This window comes from Schistocerca americana, chromosome 4 (assembly GCF_021461395.2).
Source record: "Schistocerca americana isolate TAMUIC-IGC-003095 chromosome 4, iqSchAmer2.1, whole genome shotgun sequence".
Lineage (NCBI taxonomy): Eukaryota > Metazoa > Arthropoda > Insecta > Orthoptera > Acrididae > Schistocerca > Schistocerca americana.
The window spans coordinates 608156735-608176999 of NC_060122.1; the positions used below are offsets into that span (position 1 = coordinate 608156735).

At 38.4% G+C, this 20265-nt stretch overlaps 1 protein-coding gene across 6 annotated transcripts in view; it reads right to left on the reverse strand.

Moving 5' to 3' along the window:
• Positions 1-20265, reverse strand: part of LOC124613025 (FH1/FH2 domain-containing protein 3) — a 647968-nt gene that overhangs the window by 129329 nt on the left and 498374 nt on the right. For all 6 annotated transcript variants that reach the window (XR_006979594.1, XM_047141585.1, XM_047141584.1 and 3 more), the window contains 2 exons: positions 14492-14698; positions 1449-1629 (listed from right to left, as the gene is read on the reverse strand). Coding sequence is in view for 5 of the 6 variants with exons in the window: in XM_047141585.1 (XP_046997541.1) it covers positions 1449-1629; positions 14492-14698 (388 nt within the window). In the remaining variant the exon portion in view is untranslated. The remainder of the gene's footprint in view (positions 1-1448; positions 1630-14491; positions 14699-20265) is intronic.

Sequence of the window (20265 nt, forward strand, 5' to 3'; positions counted from 1 at the left end):
TTATTGACACTGTAGTTCTCCCCTTTGTACATGCAATGGTAATTTGCTGCAGCTTAGGAATCCAGGAATCATTTGTCTTATGTTTCTTCCACATTGTTGAAAGTAATTGTCATGTTTTGAATTTCTGTGGGTTCCCCAAACAAATCAATACAGCTGTGGTAGCTCTTGTCCATGGCTAGAAGCCCTGTGTTGGCAAATTGTATGATGTGATTGGTCTTACATTGTGTATTGTTCTGACATGGCCAATTTCTCCACTTGTCTGAACCTATAATATTGTTTGTGTTCAGTGATCCTGGTACTGGTGGATCTTTCACACATTCCAATATAGATTTTTCCACATCTACACAGTATGCGATACATTCCTAAGACTGTGAGTGGGTCCATTTTGTCTTTTGATGATCTGAGCCATTCTTTGATCTCCTTGGTCTGTTTGCAAATAGTCTTTACATTGTGTTTGGAGAAGTCGCAGAAATTTACAAACATGACAATAGTTTCAACAAGAAGAAAGAAAGCCTCAGGGTAAATGGATCCTGTATGCCCATGCTGCAGCGAACAACCATTCCAGGTATCAAGGAGAGAAACATAGTGGTGATGACCAAGGAAAAGCCTTCAGACATTTGCGTGACAGCTACTTATAATCTCAAAATACAGGTCCAATTCCAGTCTGCCACCAGCTATGGGAATCTTTGAAAATAACAGCCACTCCTGCTGGTGAATCATGTCAGGAAAATCATTAAAAAAACTTCAGCTTGTGCTCCCAAGATGGAAGCATACAGGCAATACATCAACAAGTGCCCATGAAAGCCTCAACAATTTTATACATATGATTTGATGCACATTATTATTTCCTCAGTAACTAAAAATGGCTCTCAGCACTATGGGACTTAACATCTGAGGTCATCAGTCCCCTAGACTTAGAACTACTTAAAACTAACCAACCTAAGGACATCACACACATCCATGGGCAGGATTTGAACCTGCGACTGTAGTAGCAACGTGGTTCTGGACTGAAATGCCTAGAATCGCTCAGCCACAGCGGCCGACTCAGTAGCACACATGAAGTTGCAGTAATCTTTCTTTCTCCTCCCCCCCCCCTCCTCCCTGTCAGTTGGCAGGATCACACAGCATATAACTTTAAAGAATACTGTAGCTTTTCGTTGGAAAACTACTGCCTAAACTGAAATTCAGTATTTATGAGATTTACAAAATGTTTTATGTACTCTCTCATATACTGTGTGCTAAAGTAAATAATAAATAATAATAATAATAATAATAATACATAAAACTACAAAAATCTCCACTTGTGTATTAGGAAGATCTTCATATGTATAGAAACAAAATGGCATGCAAATGTTTTGGTTGTGTAATAGGTAGTTGCTTATGAGATATAACATAGACATAGAAAAGAAAACCTTTTTTCTTACATATATGAAATAATGAAACCTTACCTCTGTATTACAGCTTCAATGCCTTGTTCCTCTAGGGCATCAACCTGATCATAATATGTATCTTGATCAGGAATACCATTCAGTGTTTTGTTTATTAGTGTAGTTGCATATATGAGCAGTTCAGTGTCAGCTGTGTCAAAATCCTTCAGCAATTTTATTATGTTACTCCAGGGAAGAGCCCCTGTAAGAAAATAAAGAAGACATCACAAATGAAAATATGGTGAGTAGTTAAAAAAACCTGTTACAAATGCAGCGATATGCATCCACATATTCTTCTTATTTTCGATGGCCAATTTAAATTTTTTACTCAAAAGTTGAATTTCTAGGTGAACCACAAACAGAGAGTTTATGCATTAAAATGTTTTACAGAGCCAGGACTAAATTAATTCATTTATTAAGTGATGCGCAAGACCCATAAAAAACCACTGTGCCATACCTAGACCACCATGGTACAGCCACTCTAGCGTCTTTTTTCTTGTCACAAAAGTGAATATTTTACATCTCTGTGTTGTGTTTAGGAAATATCTCATGTTCCCAGAATGAAATTCTCACTTTGCAGCAGTGTGTGCACTGATATGAAACTTCCTGGCGGATTAAAACTGTGTGCTGGATCGATACTCAAACTCGGGACCTTTGCCTTTGATGGGCAAGTGCTCCACCAACTGAGCTACCCAAGCACAACTCACGACCTATCCTCACAACTTTAATACCACCAGTACCTCGCCTCCTATCTTCCAAACTTCGCAGAAGCTCTCCTGCAGACCTTGCAGAATTAGCAATCCTGGAAGAAAGGATATTGTGGAGACATAGCTTGGCCACAGTCTGGGGGATGTTCCCAGAATGAAATTTTCACTCTGCAGTGAAGTGAGCATCGATATGTAACTTCCTGGCATATCAGTGCACACTCTGCTGCAGAGTGAAAATTTAATTCTGGAAACATCCCCCGGACTGTGGCTAAGCCATGTCTCTGCAGTATCCTTTCTTCCAGGAGTCTGCAAGGTGTTCAGGAGAACTTCAATGAAGTTTGGAAGGCAGGAGACAAGGTACTGGTGGAATTAATGTTATGAGGACAGGTGATTAAGTCATGCTTGGGTACTGTAGCTCAGTTGGTAGCACACTTGCCATGAAAGGCAAAGGTCCCGAGTTCGAGTCTCAGTCCAACACACAGTTTTAATATGCTAGGAGGTTTCCTATCAGAGTACACTCCGCCGAAGAGTGAAAATTTCATTCAGGAAACATCCCCAAGGCTGTGGCTATGCCATGTCTCTGCAATATCCTTTCTTCCAGGAATGCTAGTTCTGCAAGATCTGCAGGAGAGGTTGGTGCAGTTAATTAATGAGAGTATTGCAGAAGGGTGTAGGGCTACACAAGTCCAAATACATGTTGTCATAGGTAGGAGGATACGGCCTGTTTTAGGATAAATTATGACAACAGGTTCCTCTCCCTTAAAAGTGTCTCAACCCATTTAGAGACTTCTTCAATGTGTATGTGAAAGGTAGGATGTACGTATTAATCAAAATGTGCAGTCTACTAAGAACAAATTACACTAGCCTGAAGATGAATTAAAGTCTTTGAACAGTATGGTGGTATGCATTACACAACCTTGGTGTGGGTAATGGTGGGATTACTCACTGAAAAATTCCTGTAATAGTTGGTGTTACATCTGTACCTTTTTTTACACTGAAATCAGGTGATAGGTGTACCTGCTTAAAGGAAGATCCTCTAACAAAGGTATCACCTTCACAGGGGGTCAGGTATCCAAGCAGAGAAGGAATTAGCATATTTCATTGTAATATAAGATGTCCTACAGATAAAATTAGTGAACTGCTTATATAGGTTGACTGACATTATTGGCATATCGGAGCACCACCTAAATAATTTGACAATTCAGAGGCTTCCTTTAGCAGGATGCAGATTAGCTGACTGTTTTTCAAGGAGTTCCTTGTGGAGTGGGGGAGTGGCCTTGTACATAAAAAACAGTATTCCATTTGAGTCCCTAGTAGTATCACGGTACTGTACTGAATAGGTATTTGAATGTTGTGCAGGGGCAGTTGAATTTAGTGAAACTAAACTTCTAATTGTTGTCGTTTATAGGCCCATAACTCTGACTTCAGAGCATTTCTGCTCAAGCTAGAGAGGGTTCTTGGTTCACTTTATAGGAAGTATCAAAAATTAGTTATATGTGGTGACTTCAATATTGATTTTGTGTATGATCATGCAAGAAAAAGGGTGTTGGTAGATCTTTTAAACTCATATGATCTGAAGCAGACTATTTTTTTTCTCCCTAACCAGGGTGCAGGGGAACAGTACCACAGCCACAGACAATATTTTTATTCATATTCACTCTTCATTACTAGATGGGCCTTCTGTTAATAAAAGGATGAATGGCTTTTCAGACCATGATGCATAAATTTTAACATTAAAAGGCTTTTGTACTCAAACAAATGTAACATATAGTTACAAACTATGCAGGAAAGCTAATACAATGGCAACAGAGAGTTTTTTTAAACCTCGTTAAGGAACAAGAGTGGCAGAATGTTTATAGTGCTGATAACATAGATGACAAATACAATGCTTTCCTTAACACATTTCTCATTTTGCATTAGAATGTTCTAAACAGGGTACTAGCAGTAAAAGGCAGCTTGGGTGGCTGACTAGTGGGGTAAGGACATCATGTAGAACAAAGTGGGAATTATATCAAAATTTGGAAGTAATCACAATCAAGCTACAGTAGCCCATTACAAACAGTATTTTAAGGTGCTTAAAAATGTTGTTAGGAAGGCAAAGAGTATGTGGTAGCCAAAGAGAATAGCAAATTCACAGGATAAAATTAAAATCATATGGTCCATTGTGAAGGAAGTGTCTGGTCAGCAGCATAAGGTCGACATTATAAAGTCAGTTCATAGTAAAAGTATTTCTGTACTGATAAGTCAGGTACATGTACAGTATTTAACAATCATTTTCTGAGCTTTGCTGGTGAATTAAATAAAAACTTAGTTTCTACAGGGAACGATATAACTCTCTTGGAAAATGCCTTTCCGAGACTGATGTCTGAAATACTGCTCTGTGATACTGACAAGGGGGAGATTGATTCAATAATTAAATCACTGAAGGCTAAGGACTCTCATGGATATGATGGAGTGCCTAGCAGAATATTGAAGTATTGTGCTGCACATATTAGCCCTGTACTTAGCCATATTTGTAATTTTTCTTTTAGGAATGGTCAGTTTCCTGAATGATTAAAGTACTCAGTAGAAAAACTGCTTTTTAAAAAGGGAGAAAGAGATAATGTAGACAATTTTAGACATATTTCTATGCCATCGGTATTTGCTAAAGTTATTGAAAAGGCAGTGCATCTAAGGAAAATTGATCATTTTATATCACATAATTTGCTATAAAATGTACAGTTCAGCTTTAGAAATCATTTAACAGCTGAAAATCTATATTCTCTTTTCTCTGCGAGGTGCTGGATGGATTGTACAAAAGGTTTCGAATGCTAGGTGTAGTTTTTGATTTACCTAAGGCGTTTGATTGTATTGATCACAAAATATTGCTCCAAAAGTTGACCATTATGGAATACAGGGAGTAGCTCATAATTGTTTCACCTCTTACTTCAAACACAGACAGCAAAAGGTCATTATTCACAGTTCTGTGAATGGCTGTGATGTGGGATCTGAGTGGGGTATGGTCAAATGGTGGGTGCCCCAAGGATCAGTGTTATTTATATAAATGATATGCCTTTTAGTATTATGGGTAATTCTAAAATATTTCTGCTTGCTGATGACATTAGCTTGGTAGCAACATTGGCTCTGTTTCAAACAGTGCAGTTCATGACGCAAGTTCATGGCTTGTAGAAAATAAACTAATGCTAAATCACAGTAAGACTCAGTTTTTACAGTTTCTAACACACAATTCAACAAAAACAACATTTTAATTTCAGAGAATGGGTATATGATCAGTGAAACTGAACAGTTCAAATTTCTAGGTGTTCAGATAGATAATAAACTGATTTGGAAAGCCCACATTCAAGATCTTGTTCAAAGACTTAATGCTGCCATTTTTACTGTTTGAATGGTATCTGAAGTAAGTGACTGTTCCACTAAAATTAGTCTACTTTGCTTATTTTCATTCGCTAATGCCGTATGGTACTATATTTTGGCGTAACTCTTCCCATTCTAAAAGGATATTTTTGGCTCAGAAATGGGCAGTTCGAGCAATAAGTGGTGTAAGTTTGCGAACCTCTTGTCAACTCCTGTTCACTAGCCTGGGGAATTTAATATTGGCCTCCCAATATATATATACTCTTTACTGTCATTTCTTGTTAACAATATCAGCTTATTCCCAAGAATTAGCAGCTCTCACTCCGTTAGTACTAGGTAGAAATCCAATCTGCATTTAGACCGCACTTTCTTAACTCTTGTGCAGAAAGGTGTGCAGTATACTGCTGCATCCATTTTCAATAAGCTACCACAAGAATTCAAAAACCTTAGCAGTAATCAAAGCATTTTTAAATCGAAACAAGAGTTTCCTCATGGGTCACTCCTTCTATTCTGTTGAGGAGTTCGTTGAAAAATTAAGATGATTCCTATGTTATATTGTTGACTGTGTTTACTTAAACTTATGGCTTGACTTTTGTTGGGTTCATAAAGATTTTATCTCTCATTACTTTTATGTTGTAATTTCATGTACTGACACATACCATGACCTTGAAGATTTGCTCCTATGCAACTAGAAGTTTAAATAAAAAATAAACAACAAAACACTGCATAAACTGACTGTCCGAAAAGTTCTGAGACTGATTTTCTTCCTGGAGTGTAAGTGACATCAGCAAAGTAACTACGGCAGCAGCTTGTACTAACATCTGGAAACAACATTTGTGCACATGGGAAGAGCAGGAAGTGTTAAGAAGTGGATCTGCGTCCATAAAGTGTCTTTGTAGCTGTACCACAAACCACTACAGAAGCAACATCTCTAAACCAAGAATTCAAGATATTATCCAGAATGTTTTCAAGAGGAGAAAAGTGTGTGCAAAGTTTGTCCCACACACCTTGACTCCCGAACAAAAACAACAATTTGATAGAAATGCAAAATGCAGGCAATTTGTTTCTGGAAAAAATCATCACGGGTGACAAGACTCCCCCCGCCCCCCTTTCCCATGGCCCTGAAGAAGGCTTTCGGCGAATCGGTGAATGCTTATACATAACAGTCTTTCCATTGCACCTATCTGCAACTCAGCATGTGATCTTTATGATGAGTAGCAATCTGCCCTTTTCATACCATGTTGAAATTCCAACCTGGACTTTCCATTGTTACATTTTAAAGGAAGTACAAAAATTATTTTAACCTGGCACCATCTTGTTCTGACATTTCCAGATACTTAAATTTAACAATTCTTTACAAAAGCACCACACTAATCTGCAGTTCCTAAAATCATTCAGTTGCAAAATAATATGTAATGCAAAAAATAAAAGCACAGAAGCTAGGAGCACCAGGTGTAAGAGGACTAGCAAACAAATGGTTCCAGTCTCATCTATCAGTCTTACATGTCTGCTGATTATAAATTTTTAGCAAAACAACTGTCAGACAAGAAAAATGCAAACACAAGTGTTCCTCTGGGTAGTATATTGGGTCCATTCTGTTCTTAAAATATATCAATGGCTTCCCATGATAATATAAAACAAGGAGAAAAAGTTCTCCTTTCTGATGACATCATCATCACAGTCAATGATGGAACATTAGAACTATTACTGAAAGCAAATAAAACTCTCAAGGACTGGGCAGAACATAATAAATTAACAGCGAACATCAAGAAAACAAACATTATGCATTTCAGCATAAAGATGGAAAACAATTGTTACATAAGTACATGTGATAAGTCATAGATTGTTTAAAAACCATGAAGTTTTTAGGAGTGAATATTGTCAATTAACATGGAATGGACACACAAAACACAAGCAAAAAGAATGTAATCAGCATGTTATGCTCTTGGAAGTCTAATCATTTCATAATGGCCACTGTTTTGTGGTGATGTATTATTTCTACATACACTCAATTCTTAGCTAATGGATTCTTTTCTGGGGATTGAAGGTGCAAAACATGGACACAGTTTTTAAACTGCAGAAAGAGGCCATAAGAGTAATAACGAGAAGTACAGTTGGGTTCATTGCAAAGAACTATTTAAAAACTGGGTATCCTTGCTGCACCAAGTGATTACATCAACCAATATGTCGAATATGTTGTACAAATCAGGGAAGCATTACTAAGTATTTCACTAACAGTTCTACACATAATCATGAAACAAAATCCAGTTTGGACATACATTTACCAACGAAAAACAAACAAAAATAACTCAAAACAGTATTTTGATTCAGGGAATAAAATTGAATAATAAACAGTTCAAGGAGATGAAAAATATTACTAAAATACATCTCTTTAAAAAGGGTGATAAACCATTCTTCATAAATAATGTGTACTACAAATTAAAGATTAATTTGAGGGCTCAGAGGAGTGGTTAATAATAAAAGGAGATAACTACACCATGTCACATGGTAATGCTTTTAGAAGAAAATCAGTCACATGCCAGGTTCTACAGTGCATGATAGTAATATTGTGTCATTCTGCACTCAATATCTCATTCATCATGGGGGGGGGGGGGGAGGCAGGTTCCCACTCAGTTATTCTCCCAGACTCAGGGGAGGATATGAAGAAATGCATGGGGCATAGTTACATGTTTATGGGTGTGGAGTCATTTTCCAAACACATTGGTGTTAGTGCAAGGGGTATACAAGCATGTTCACGGTCCAGAAGTCACCAGCCAGTGTGTGAAATGAGGAAGTGCAACATTATGTTTTATATTATCAGTTATCAGCAGCATATTGTTGTAAATCAAAGAATATCATACAATAGAGACCAGCCAAATAAGACTGTGCAGTTGTTAGGATTCTAACCTCATATTCAGAAAAATCTGAGATTGCCTTGTCTAGCAATCCTAATTTAGGTATTGTGTGGACTTCCTAACTCATTTCAGGCCTATGCTGGACTAGTCCCTTCATCAAGATCACCACTGACCATTTGCCCACTGAAAGAATTTCTGCTCTTGTTGACCAAAACATAGCATCCCACATCAAAGATACTGACCACTTCCTTCACCAACTCTTCACCATCTCCACTTTCGATACCACTTGCTCCAGCATCCATCATGCCCATGGGCTTCCACTATCAAACACTACCTCGTCCAATGTCCTTCAGATGCAAAACTCATTACCTCATTCCTTATACAAATTACCAGCTATTTCCTGACACACAACTAATTTTCCTTTGAAGGGAAGGTAGACAAACAAATCTGCAGCACAGCATAACATTGACTTCAGTTTACTTGGGGAATTTTAGGAAAATGTGGTTCATCTGTAAAGGAAGCCACATATAAGCCACTAGCAAAACCCACTGTTGAGTACTGTTTGAGGGTTTGGTATCTGCAGGTCAGAATAAAGGAAGGTATCAGAGCAGTTCAGAGGTGGGCTGCTAGATCTGTTGCCAGTAGGTTCAAAAAACATGCAAATATTAAGAAGATGCTTCACTATTGAGAAAATTTAGAGAACCAGCATTTGACGGTGACTGCAGATCGACCATACTGCTACCAACATACATTGTGCATAAGGATCATGAAGATAAGATTAGAGAGACTAGGGCTCATATAGAGAATGTAGAGAGTCATTTTTCCCTTGTATTTTTGAGTCTAAATGGAAAGATCATGATTAGAAGTGGTAAAGGGTACCCTCCACCATGGCGCACACGATGGCTTGTGGAGTATCTATGTGGATGTAGATATAGATAACAAGCAGTGTCTTCCTTGCCAAGAAATCCTCAATTGAGTCACAAATTTGGTGATGATCCCTTAACCATACTATCCCATCCACAATTCACATTATTAACTGAAATAGCATACAAAATATATACCATTAAAATTCCAAAGAAAAACTGAATTTAAAACTGTTGAGTTTCATTTGAAATAAATAAATAAAAATAAAGAAATTGGTGATGTGGCTTGTTTGCTATCATATTAAGATTCAGCACACTAAAAGCCACAGGAATAGGACATTTTCATTAAAAAAGCTTTTTCATCATTAACCTATTTTTAATCATTGAGCTATATAATCTGTGTCAACAGAACCAGTTAATAGAACTAATTTCAGTCAGAATACAGACACTCTTCATGTATACAATGTTAAATTTCTCTCATTCATAGTTTTTCACCTAAATAAAAATTATTAACGTATAACGTTTCTGACATTTGTGTGGTATTACAAGTGGCCAGATCACTGGCAGGTTAAAGGCCCACCCAATCAGCATAAGGTGGACTAGGAGCTGAATAGCATCCATTTTTCATTTAACAGCTGTGCAGCCATATCCAAGAGGGAGGAAATATTCAACAGCAATACCAGCAATACTACCCACATGTTATGCCTCAGCAACACGATCATTACCTTGCTGTGAGTGTCTGACTGGGTCCAACTGACACAGCAACTGTCTAGCAAATTCCTGGATCAGAACTCTCCTATCACATTGTGAGTTATCAACTATGAAAGTTTGCAGTGCACACTCAACAGCCTGCCATATAGATTTCTTTGACAAAGAGACACCACTCGGCACACCAAATCTGGTGTCTCTCCCACCTCAAATAGATCCAGGAATAGCAGGGTGTGGTACCATATTGTTCACAGTAGATACGTGCTGTAGCCTCGCAAGTAATTCTTCCATCATGTGGTGTATCCCTGGATCACCCTACATGCATGTAATATTTTATTTTTATTTTTATTTATTTATTTATTTATTTTACATATAATTCCTTCCCTGGAAGCAAAAGAGGGCTTAGGAAGAGCCAAATGCTCTTTTGTACCTTAGCTTCCTTAAGCATTATGTCGTTAGGACTTTTTTTATCATGGGTCACAGGGGACAACTGAAACCCCAACATTTGCCTTTTAGCCAACAAAAAACATCTGTGTGGAAATTGATCAATATGGTAATTTGAGTGTTTCCATCTGTGGAAACAAGACATTATTACAAGCATACATTCGTTTCCTTTGGGTACTTGTAATAGCTGCAGTTTGTATGAATGACATCCTGCACTGATGTGCACCCCTTTTTTGTGGATAATACAGACCTGAGTTCCATCTGATGGAAACTACCTGATGCAACATCCCTCAACTGGTGGATAAGTATCTACAAAATCACTTGTACATAGTAGCAGCTTGTGCACCAAAATTAAATGCAGTCAAACAAGCATTGAAAACTTCAAGCGTGTGGATTTTACTCACTGCCACTGTGGACCACTGTTGAGCTTCACAGGCCACTATCCAGCAGTGCAGGACATCACACAAGCTGCTTCCAGATGGCCTCATCCACAGCATGCTCAGAGGAGCAGCTACGCATCCAGTGTTACTGGGCAAGGGCACCACACTCTGTACTGATATTTTGTATGCTACCAGTAGACGGACACTACATATGGTGAGCAACATTATATACTGTACTTACATGGAACTGAAGCTAAAACTCAATAATCTTTATCAACTACAGAATTCAAATATTTTAATATCAATTTTAATATCCATTTTCAGTGCAGTTCTTGGGGAACTGGAAGATGATAATAATGTGATGACATTCAACAGATACAGAAATAATTTCATCAAATTTTGTAAACTGATACTTAATGGAATTAATAAGTTACAAATTATTGTCAAGATTGTGATTTTTGTTAAAACTGAATCTATCACTGCAGGTGGCCAAATTATGTGGGTTGGAACTTCAATAGAGGCAACACAGCTGGGGAGACACTATGCAATGGAATCTAGTATTGTTGCTGATAGCACACGTTGTTGACATACTTACCTTACCTCCGAGCAAATGGACTTGCCCGTCCCATGTCACCGGCGTGCACACAATCGAGGGAAACACAATCACCTGTGAGCGAGCAGTCTAACGTAATGGGGTCACTACATTTTTCTAACAGGAACAACAGAGTTGGATCAAGACTGAATGTGCCAGAGGTCGTACAGCACGACAGTGTCATCAAGGTCTTCAAGAGGCATGTGGGGAATCGACATAACAGTGGCACTTTGGGTAAAAACCTTCAATGAAGGTTGGCAAACTATGGCAGACATGCATCAGGCAGGTCGTCCTAGCGTTTCTGAAGAAGAAGTGCATGCTGTTGCCGTGTTAGTGGACAGTGATCGACGGCATATGATTCGTAAGTGTGGTGTCACCGCCAGACACCACACTTGCTAGGTGGTAGCTTAAATCGGCCGCGGTCCATTTAGTACATGTCGGACCCGCGTGTCGCCACTGTGTGATCGCAGACCGAGCGCCACCACAAGGCAGGTCTCGAGATACGATATAGCACTCGCCCCAGTTGTACGACGACTTTGCTAGCGACTACACAGACGAAGCCTTTCTCTCATTTGCCGAGAGACAGTTAGAATAGCCTTCAGCTAAGTCCATGGCTACGACCTAGCAAGGCGCCATTAGCCTTACATACTTTGATAGTATCGTATGAAATGTCTCCACAAGAAGAACGATGTATACAACAAGGATAAATAAAAGTTAAATGTTCGAGGAGCTGCATACTTTTCTTATTAGCATTCACTACTTCTCCTGTTCCAGAATTCACGCCCGTCTGCGTTAGATAGCGTGCATTTAGGCCTCCTCTATGTACACGGTGTTGGCACATTTACTAACACATCAGTAAGCTCACCCACGAAACCGGATTAGTGCATATGACTGTGCTTCACATCCTAAGGGAATGCCTGGACATGCGAAAAATTGCATCACAATGGGTTCCTCATGACTTGAGGGAAATGCAGAAATGGATGCGTTATGATGCTGCTCAGACACGCTTGGACTGCTATGAGTGCAAAAGAGAGGATTTCTTACACCGTATCGTAACACTGGATGAGACATGGGCGACATCGTACAAGCCAAAACTGAAATGCTAATCCAATAAATGGTGTCATTATAGGTTGCCGCGAAAGTCGAAAGTGCATCAGAGCCTCAGTATGGTGAAAGTTATGGTGATTCTGGTGTACGACTGTGATGGTGTAAACGTAACACGTTACATTCCTCCACGGAAGACTGTCAATGGACAGTATTACTGTTCATTTCTGGAGCATCACCTGCGACCAGCTTTGCAAAAGAAGCAGCAACACTTTCTGCGCAACCCACCCATCATTTTGCATGACAATGCACGGGCGCATACAGTGCAAGCCGTGGCTGCTCTGTTCGATCGACGGGACTGGGAGGTACTATACCATCCACCATACTCCCTGGACTTAAGTGCGTGTGACTTTGATTTGATTCCGAAGATGAAGGAACCACTTCATGGCAATTAATTCAGAACTATTCAAGAGATTCTAAGGCAGTAGACTGCTCCATTTGCACCATCACCAGAACAGGCTGTGCTAATGGTATCCTAAGCCTTCCACATTGCTGGCAACAGGCTCTACACAACGTTGGTGACTACTTTGAAGGACAGTAACAGGTACAAACATGTAACTCCTTTGTATCGGTTGTGAATAAATAGTTGCCACTATTTAAGTTCCAAGCCTTGTATAAAAGCCGTTGTTGGTAAAAAGCCACCAGAATATGGCAACTGAACATCCCAGAGGAAAGCTTTCAGAACTCGCTACAAAGAGCTCTGAGTATGAAACTATTTTATTGACTACCTCCAACAAAGGGAGAAATCACCATCATAATAAAAGAAGAAAAATTAGAGCTTACACAAAAGATTTGTTCATTTTTCCCATGTGCTTTTGAAGAGTGGTCGAGAAATAGTTTGAAAGTGGTTTCCTGAATGCTCTGTCATGAGCTTTAGTGTGACTTGCATAGCTGCCATGTAGATATAGTCATAAAAAGTGAGGCCACACTGTTCAGTCGAACATTTTCCTCAGGTCCAGAGGTTTGAAGTAGAACTCGAGAAGAGCAATTGCCTGGCTTTTTTTTAGTTGGTCTTCAGGAGAATAACACTCTTTCTGCAATTGCCATAGTCAGCCTCCAGATCAAGTGGGCCTACACTTTAGGCACCAGGTATGTAGAAGTTTATCTGTGTACTGAAACCTCAGAAGCTTATAAAAGTCTACTTGTTTTCAATGAACAATCATTTTGATCATATTATTTCTTGCTACTGACATTAACTGACTTAGCTACATTAACCTGTTATACAATAATCAATGAATCAAGGGATTATTTGTGCAGCCACTCAGATAGTGCCATATGTCCTACTGCTGTCGTATAATTATTTGATGACATCTCTTTGCCTCTCATCATTATCTACTGCATTTCTTTATTGATCATGATATTTAATCTCTTAGTAACTGCGTAATGATTTCCAGATACATTCTGTGTCCTTGTGGACAACTAAACATTATTTGAAATCTATTTCAGTGTGGTTATACTTATCAAATAGGGATCTTCCTTGTACATGTAATTGAAAATTTCAGTGTATATGTTTATTTGAGTCTGAATATGTCCCTTATTTGAATACTGTTGTAAGCTCCCCACCTATCCTTTATTTCCACTGGTAGCTTTAATCATGTTGTTTGTGATTAATCTAAAGTCTGGAGTTAACTGCACATGTCAGCAGGAAATGGAGACTCTTACCAAGATCACATTCAGGACAGGAACGATCAGGTCAACAGGTTCCCTTTTTAACAGAAACAATATGTTTACAAATGACATCACACACTATATATCTTCCATATCATCTCTATTCGAGCACAAGTTTATCTCTCATGGCAATCTTTCAATCTGGTGCACTAACTTACATAACTTTCACTTGTAAAATGTTTTCTGATAAATTGCTTTGTTTATGAAACGTATGACCATTTTGTCAGCACAATATATTACAGAAGAAAAAAAATCACAATTCTGCAACAATACATATGCCGCGCAAAGGTGAGTGCACATTTGAGTGTCCTTGCATTATTATTACACCAACAAAGGTTTTACTTCATGCATTTATGGAGATTATAGGAATGTTTCTAGATTATACTAACCATGCGAAGAATCAACAGTATGGATGGCTCGGATGAGCAGTAGGCAATTTGTTTCCACATACTCCACAAATACAAGCAGAAGTTTCAGTGCGGTCTTCACGACCAGACGGAACTTGCTGGCAATCAGTGTGTACAGCCACTGAACTGTCTGATTGTGTTCCATAACACCGTTCATTCCATCTACATACAGCATAACCTGGCCCAAAGCTGGAAATAAAATAATAGCTTCAGTTAACTTGTAAATAAACTTTATTAAGTATGCAACAATCACTGCTACTTACTGATAACTTATTCCTTGTCTCTCAAACTTGTCAGTGGCACCTATTTGTGCAATTTATTGTAAATTGACAATCTTTGCTGGTGACACTATGATGTTTACTGATAATTAATCTGTGCAAAAGACTGTGTTCTACAACTTATGCTTTACACATTACTTGATCTTGAAGAAACATGGATAAATATTAAATCAACTTACTATGGTTATTTTCATCTCATTATGGCATATCAATTCATCTTTTGGGGAAATCAGCCACTGGCTAGAAAAGTACCATGTGCACAGAATTTAGTCATAAGAATCGTGAGTGGATTCCATCCTAGAACCCCATGCAAAAATCTTTCTATGGAACCTGAAATCCTCACATCTACAGTGCAATACATATCCTCCCGGAATGTTTCATAAAGAAAAAATTACCCCTCTTCAGATCCAATAGTATGTATTGGTGTCACGATATTACGAGAAAGGACAACATCCGCAATGAGCATATATACCTCTATTTGGTACAGAAGGGAATCCATTTTACTGACTGTAAGATATTTAATGACCTCCCTTCACACATTAATGTCTAGTGCATGATAAGCTTTCCCCACCCCCCCTAGCCCCAAATTCCCCCCATCACAAGGGTCATTCTGCACTACAGAAGAATATCTGGACCATGATGTATAAAATCCATATTTGTGCACATGTTTATTTATTAATGTAGGCATATTTAAATACCTTATTTTTCTGTAATAAATCAAAGTGTACACACCTAATATGAAACTGACTAGAACTTTTTATGTAATACCACAGAATGTATTATAATAGCCACAACAAACTTGTAACAATAACTCATTTCATATCCTATTCACAACATGGATCACCGGGGCACAGAGCTCTGGAAAATGGACTAAAATGAGTAACATTTTCCTTTACTGCAGAAGATGTAATAAAGAAAAGCAAGAATGTTGTTTAATTAAACAGAAATGATTGATTTATAAATTGCATATAAATTACAAACATTTAAAAATTTCCTGACATTCAACAAAAACTGGACAAGCACACATTGTTCACAAAAGTTCTATCAGCTACTAGGGTCTTGTGGTTACAAGTACCGAATTGGCCATTATAGATCCAGTAAGTGATATTTGTATAAGTGAAATAATGCTGAACTGGAGAAAGGAACCACAACAGTTATAACTTAAAACAGTAGGCAGACAAACTGAGTAGAATGGACTAAAAAATTGGGAAAGTTTACCTACATCATATGCAACAATAAAAATTTTTGTCTCTGTTCCGGAAACAGTTCAATTAGTAATTACAAAATGATAGACAGGAAGAATTTAAACATGGGGATAAAAAAATCTCTAAATATGTGTTCTGTCAAGGGCTAAAATTACACATTACACTCCAAAATAGATCTAAGGCACTCTACAAGAGTAAATAAAACTAACTGAAGGTATATAGTAAACTGCATGTTACACTTTAGAATACATTAATACAGGGTTTTTACCATTTTTTATTATCTGTAATTCTACAAGATTATCTGGCTCAAATGTACAAAGGTCATTGAATAAGTCACTACAAATATAGAAAAATGTGTGTGTGACATTTAGTGTGAACAGTATTAATTTCTTCTCATATTTTAGATCAACATCATATTTCTTGTGAAAGTACAAACACTGTTTTTACTTCCTATGCTACTTGGATCTTCTCATAAAAATCAGCTTCAGTAGAATTTACTCACCCCAAGATGGCCTACAAACTCGTAAGTGAAGTAGCACAATCCATTAAAAACTGATATTCACTTTCCCAGTTTCTAGCTTTTCCCTGTACTCCCTCCTGGTGCAGCTTCGAATGTTGCCTCTGTCCCCATAAGCCTACATGTTACCCTGGTCTCTGTGCTGGGTGTGGATGTCATCTACACTTCTGCTTTTCACACTGACATTTTCGTCTGTACCTCTCCTCTTTGATGACCTCCTTACCCCAGAAAATGAATTTTACTGTTGGATAACAACATAATTGTGGTTCACTCATTAAGGTGTATCTCCCATAATATTAGTCTTAGAAATGAGATCCAAGCATTGCATTCAAGGGTGCAGAATGATGTGCTGTTTAATACACAAGTGAGCACTGTAGCTCAAAAACTTCAGTTTATAGACATTTTAGACTAAATTTAGGTTGTTCAGTGTCCCAGGAGTGTGGAAAAGGCAGTGCTATATAAGACCAAGTCGATGGATACCAGTTTGGATGTTCTGCAGCACAGAACATGTGACTGTCCAATATGTGTGTTTGTGCAATCATTTCCAGGTGGCATCAAGGCCACTGCACTTGTGAATTTTCGAAAGGCTATCGTTTACAGGGTAGCGGTGACTTCACAGTAGTCAGTATTTGATTTAAATGAATACTTACTTATTTATCTTGGTCCTTCTGCACTTACTATTGACCTCTCATCCACACAGTCAACAGCTAGACACAAATGATACCAGAGCTTTGATTTCAAGCTAATAAGGGTTCTATTACTCAGGTTGCTAATATGAAAAGGTTTCTGATCTGATCATGCCCACATGACGGGAATTAACAGACTCTGAATGCATGGGTCATTCCATTTTAAAAATTGCTAAGGAATTCGATACTCTTGAGATTGAAGGCGTCAAGAAAGTGCTGAGAATACCAACTTTCAGGCATTACCTCTCACTGCGGGTAACACAGTGGCTGAAAGCCTTTATTTAACAACCAAGAGCAGTGGCATTTGTGTACAGTTGCCAGTACTAACAAGCAACACTGTATGAAATAACCACGGAAATCAACATGGGACATACGATGAATATATCCCTTAGGACAGTGTGGCGAAATTTTGCATTAGTTTACTGTGAGTGGAGTAGACTGATGGAGTGCCTTTCGTACAGCACGACATTGCCTGTTGCACCTCTCCTAGTCTCATGAGTCTAGGAACTGGATTATATGCATTTGCGTTTGCATTTGCATATTTGGCTCCTATTCACCGGTTGTTGCATATTTTAACTAAAAACTGACCTATAGCTGCGTGCAATCGCTAACCGAGAGGCCACTGCCTAGCGAAATCATTACAGAGGAGAAACAGGAACAGGCAGACAGAGTCAATGCTCCTGCTCCCGCGCCCCCTTCGCTGTCATGCCGTACACGTCGGCAACAATTAAAATACGCAAGTTTTTAGTCGCATATCCATTGTTTCAGTTTTGCTTTCATTTACTTGTACACAGTTGAACGTGTTTAAGACGTGTAGTGCGTAATGCGTTGAGCGCCATGCCACCTGAAAAAAGAAATGTCGTTTCGTGGATAGCTGAACATCCTGAAACATTTATATATAACGAAATTGTTTTATATTGTCGAGTTCTCGAGAAAACGTTTTGTGCAAAAAAGCTTCAAATAGACCAGATGTCAAGACAAGTCTTCATATCGCAGGAATGCAGAAGAAAGGATCACGACAACAACTATTGATAACAGCAAGTTGCAATAGCGCAAATTTTTCCGAAGGCAACGAAAAAAGTCGGTTAACAAGGGTCTGTGTGAAGCATTCATTGCAAGCAATATTCATTTTCACAAACTTACAACCCCTAACCTCAAAGGCTTCCTGCGCAAATATTGCTTAAATCAAAATACACCAAATGAATCAACATCGCGCAAAAATTACATACCGACGATCTACGTAAATGTTCTGGAAGAAATGCGCAATGAATTCAAGGACAGCATTATCGGGATTTCAGTTGACGAAACTACAGATACTTGTGGCCGTTACATCGCAAATTTAATTGTTGGTGCTTTAAAAGAAGAGCCTTCTTCCTATTTAGCGGCCTACAAAGAACTTGAAAAAGTAAATCATTCTACGATTAGATTTGTGAATGAGGGTATGAGAAAAATATTTCCAGAATCTTCTGCAGAAGAAGGGGTGTTTGTGTTTATTTCAGATGCTGCTCCCTATATAATCAAAGCAGGAAATGCCCTCCTAGTATTTTATCTCAATCTGATTCATGTGACGTGCTTTGCTTGTGGAGCACATCGCCTTGCTAAAGAAGTACGTTCCACGTTTGTGAATGTAAATATTAATAGACTGATTTCATCAAGGTAGCTTTTAATCACTCCGGTATTAAAAAAGACATAGCTGTGATTAGCAATAATTTTTCCCATATATCTGCAAATATCATAAAGCTTGAAATTCAAGGTTTGGCCTTGAATGAATCTATTCACTTAATAAATAAAATTATTCTTGTGAGCTCCTTATTACTGGAGGTATTCCCAAGAAAACTTACAGGAAAGTTTGAAAACATTTTAAACAATAACCCAGGCTTTGAACCCTTGTGCCAAATTGATAGTTTTATTAATGGGGTGGATGAACTTTTATCAGAAACAGCAAGTGCCAACATAGCGCCCAAATTCAAATACTACCCAGTTACCTCAGTTGATGTAGAACGGTCCTGTTCTGCTTATAAAAATGTTTTGAGTAATTGAAGTCACAATCTTACTACCGAACGTTTGGAAGCGTACCTGGTCGTTTATGTTTACAATTGTAGAAAAATGTAAAATAAATTGTAAATGATGCTTTGGTCCAATAGCATTAATTAAAAGTCAATACTGTCCAAAAAATCATAAATGTATGTTTTTTTTTAAGTGTTACGGAGTTTTTGAGCGTGCCCCTCTGCGTGGGCTATATCTCGAAGTTGGCCCTGTAAATATCGATTGTTTCGCTGCGATTCACTCACATCGCATCCGCTAGTTACCGACAATAATAGCGAAGATGGAACAATTCTTGAAATACGGTATACGCCCCCATTTTGCAGATTTTTAGAAAATAATCCCAGAAGGCCCCCTTCTTAACTTCTACCAGAAAGGATTCAGAAAATGATATCAGCGTTCTAAATATGCCAATTTTTGCGTGGCCGGCGCTCTTCCTCGTAGTTGATATGCGCAGGTTCGACTTGAGAAGTAATCCACGCAATAACTAGCAAGTTTTTCTACTACTTAATCTTTAATATTTCGACCCTTTTAATGCATTTTAAACATTTTTCTTGCACATTTGCATGTATATTTTAAGGTTTTTATGACGCATAAAATCCGGTCTCTACTCTTTACTACTTGTGGCCTGGTCAGATGAGTCCCAATTTCAGTTGGTAAGAGCTGATGGTAGGGTTCGAGTTTGGCACAGACCCCACAAAGCCAAGACCCAAGTTTTCAACAAGGCAATGTACAATCTGGTGATGGCTCCATAAGGTGTGGGCTGTGTTTATATGGAATGGAATGGGTCCTCTGGGACAACTGGAACGATCAATAAATATAAATGTTTATGTTCAGCTACTTGGACACCATTCAGCACTCGCCTTTCTATGGATGACAATGTGCCATGTCATCGTGCCACGATTGTTCATGATTGGTTCGAAGAATATCAAATGGTTGAAATGGCTCTGAGCACTATGGGACTCAACTTCTGAGGTCATTAGTCCCCTAGAACTTAGAACTAGTTAAACCTAGCTAACCTAAGGGC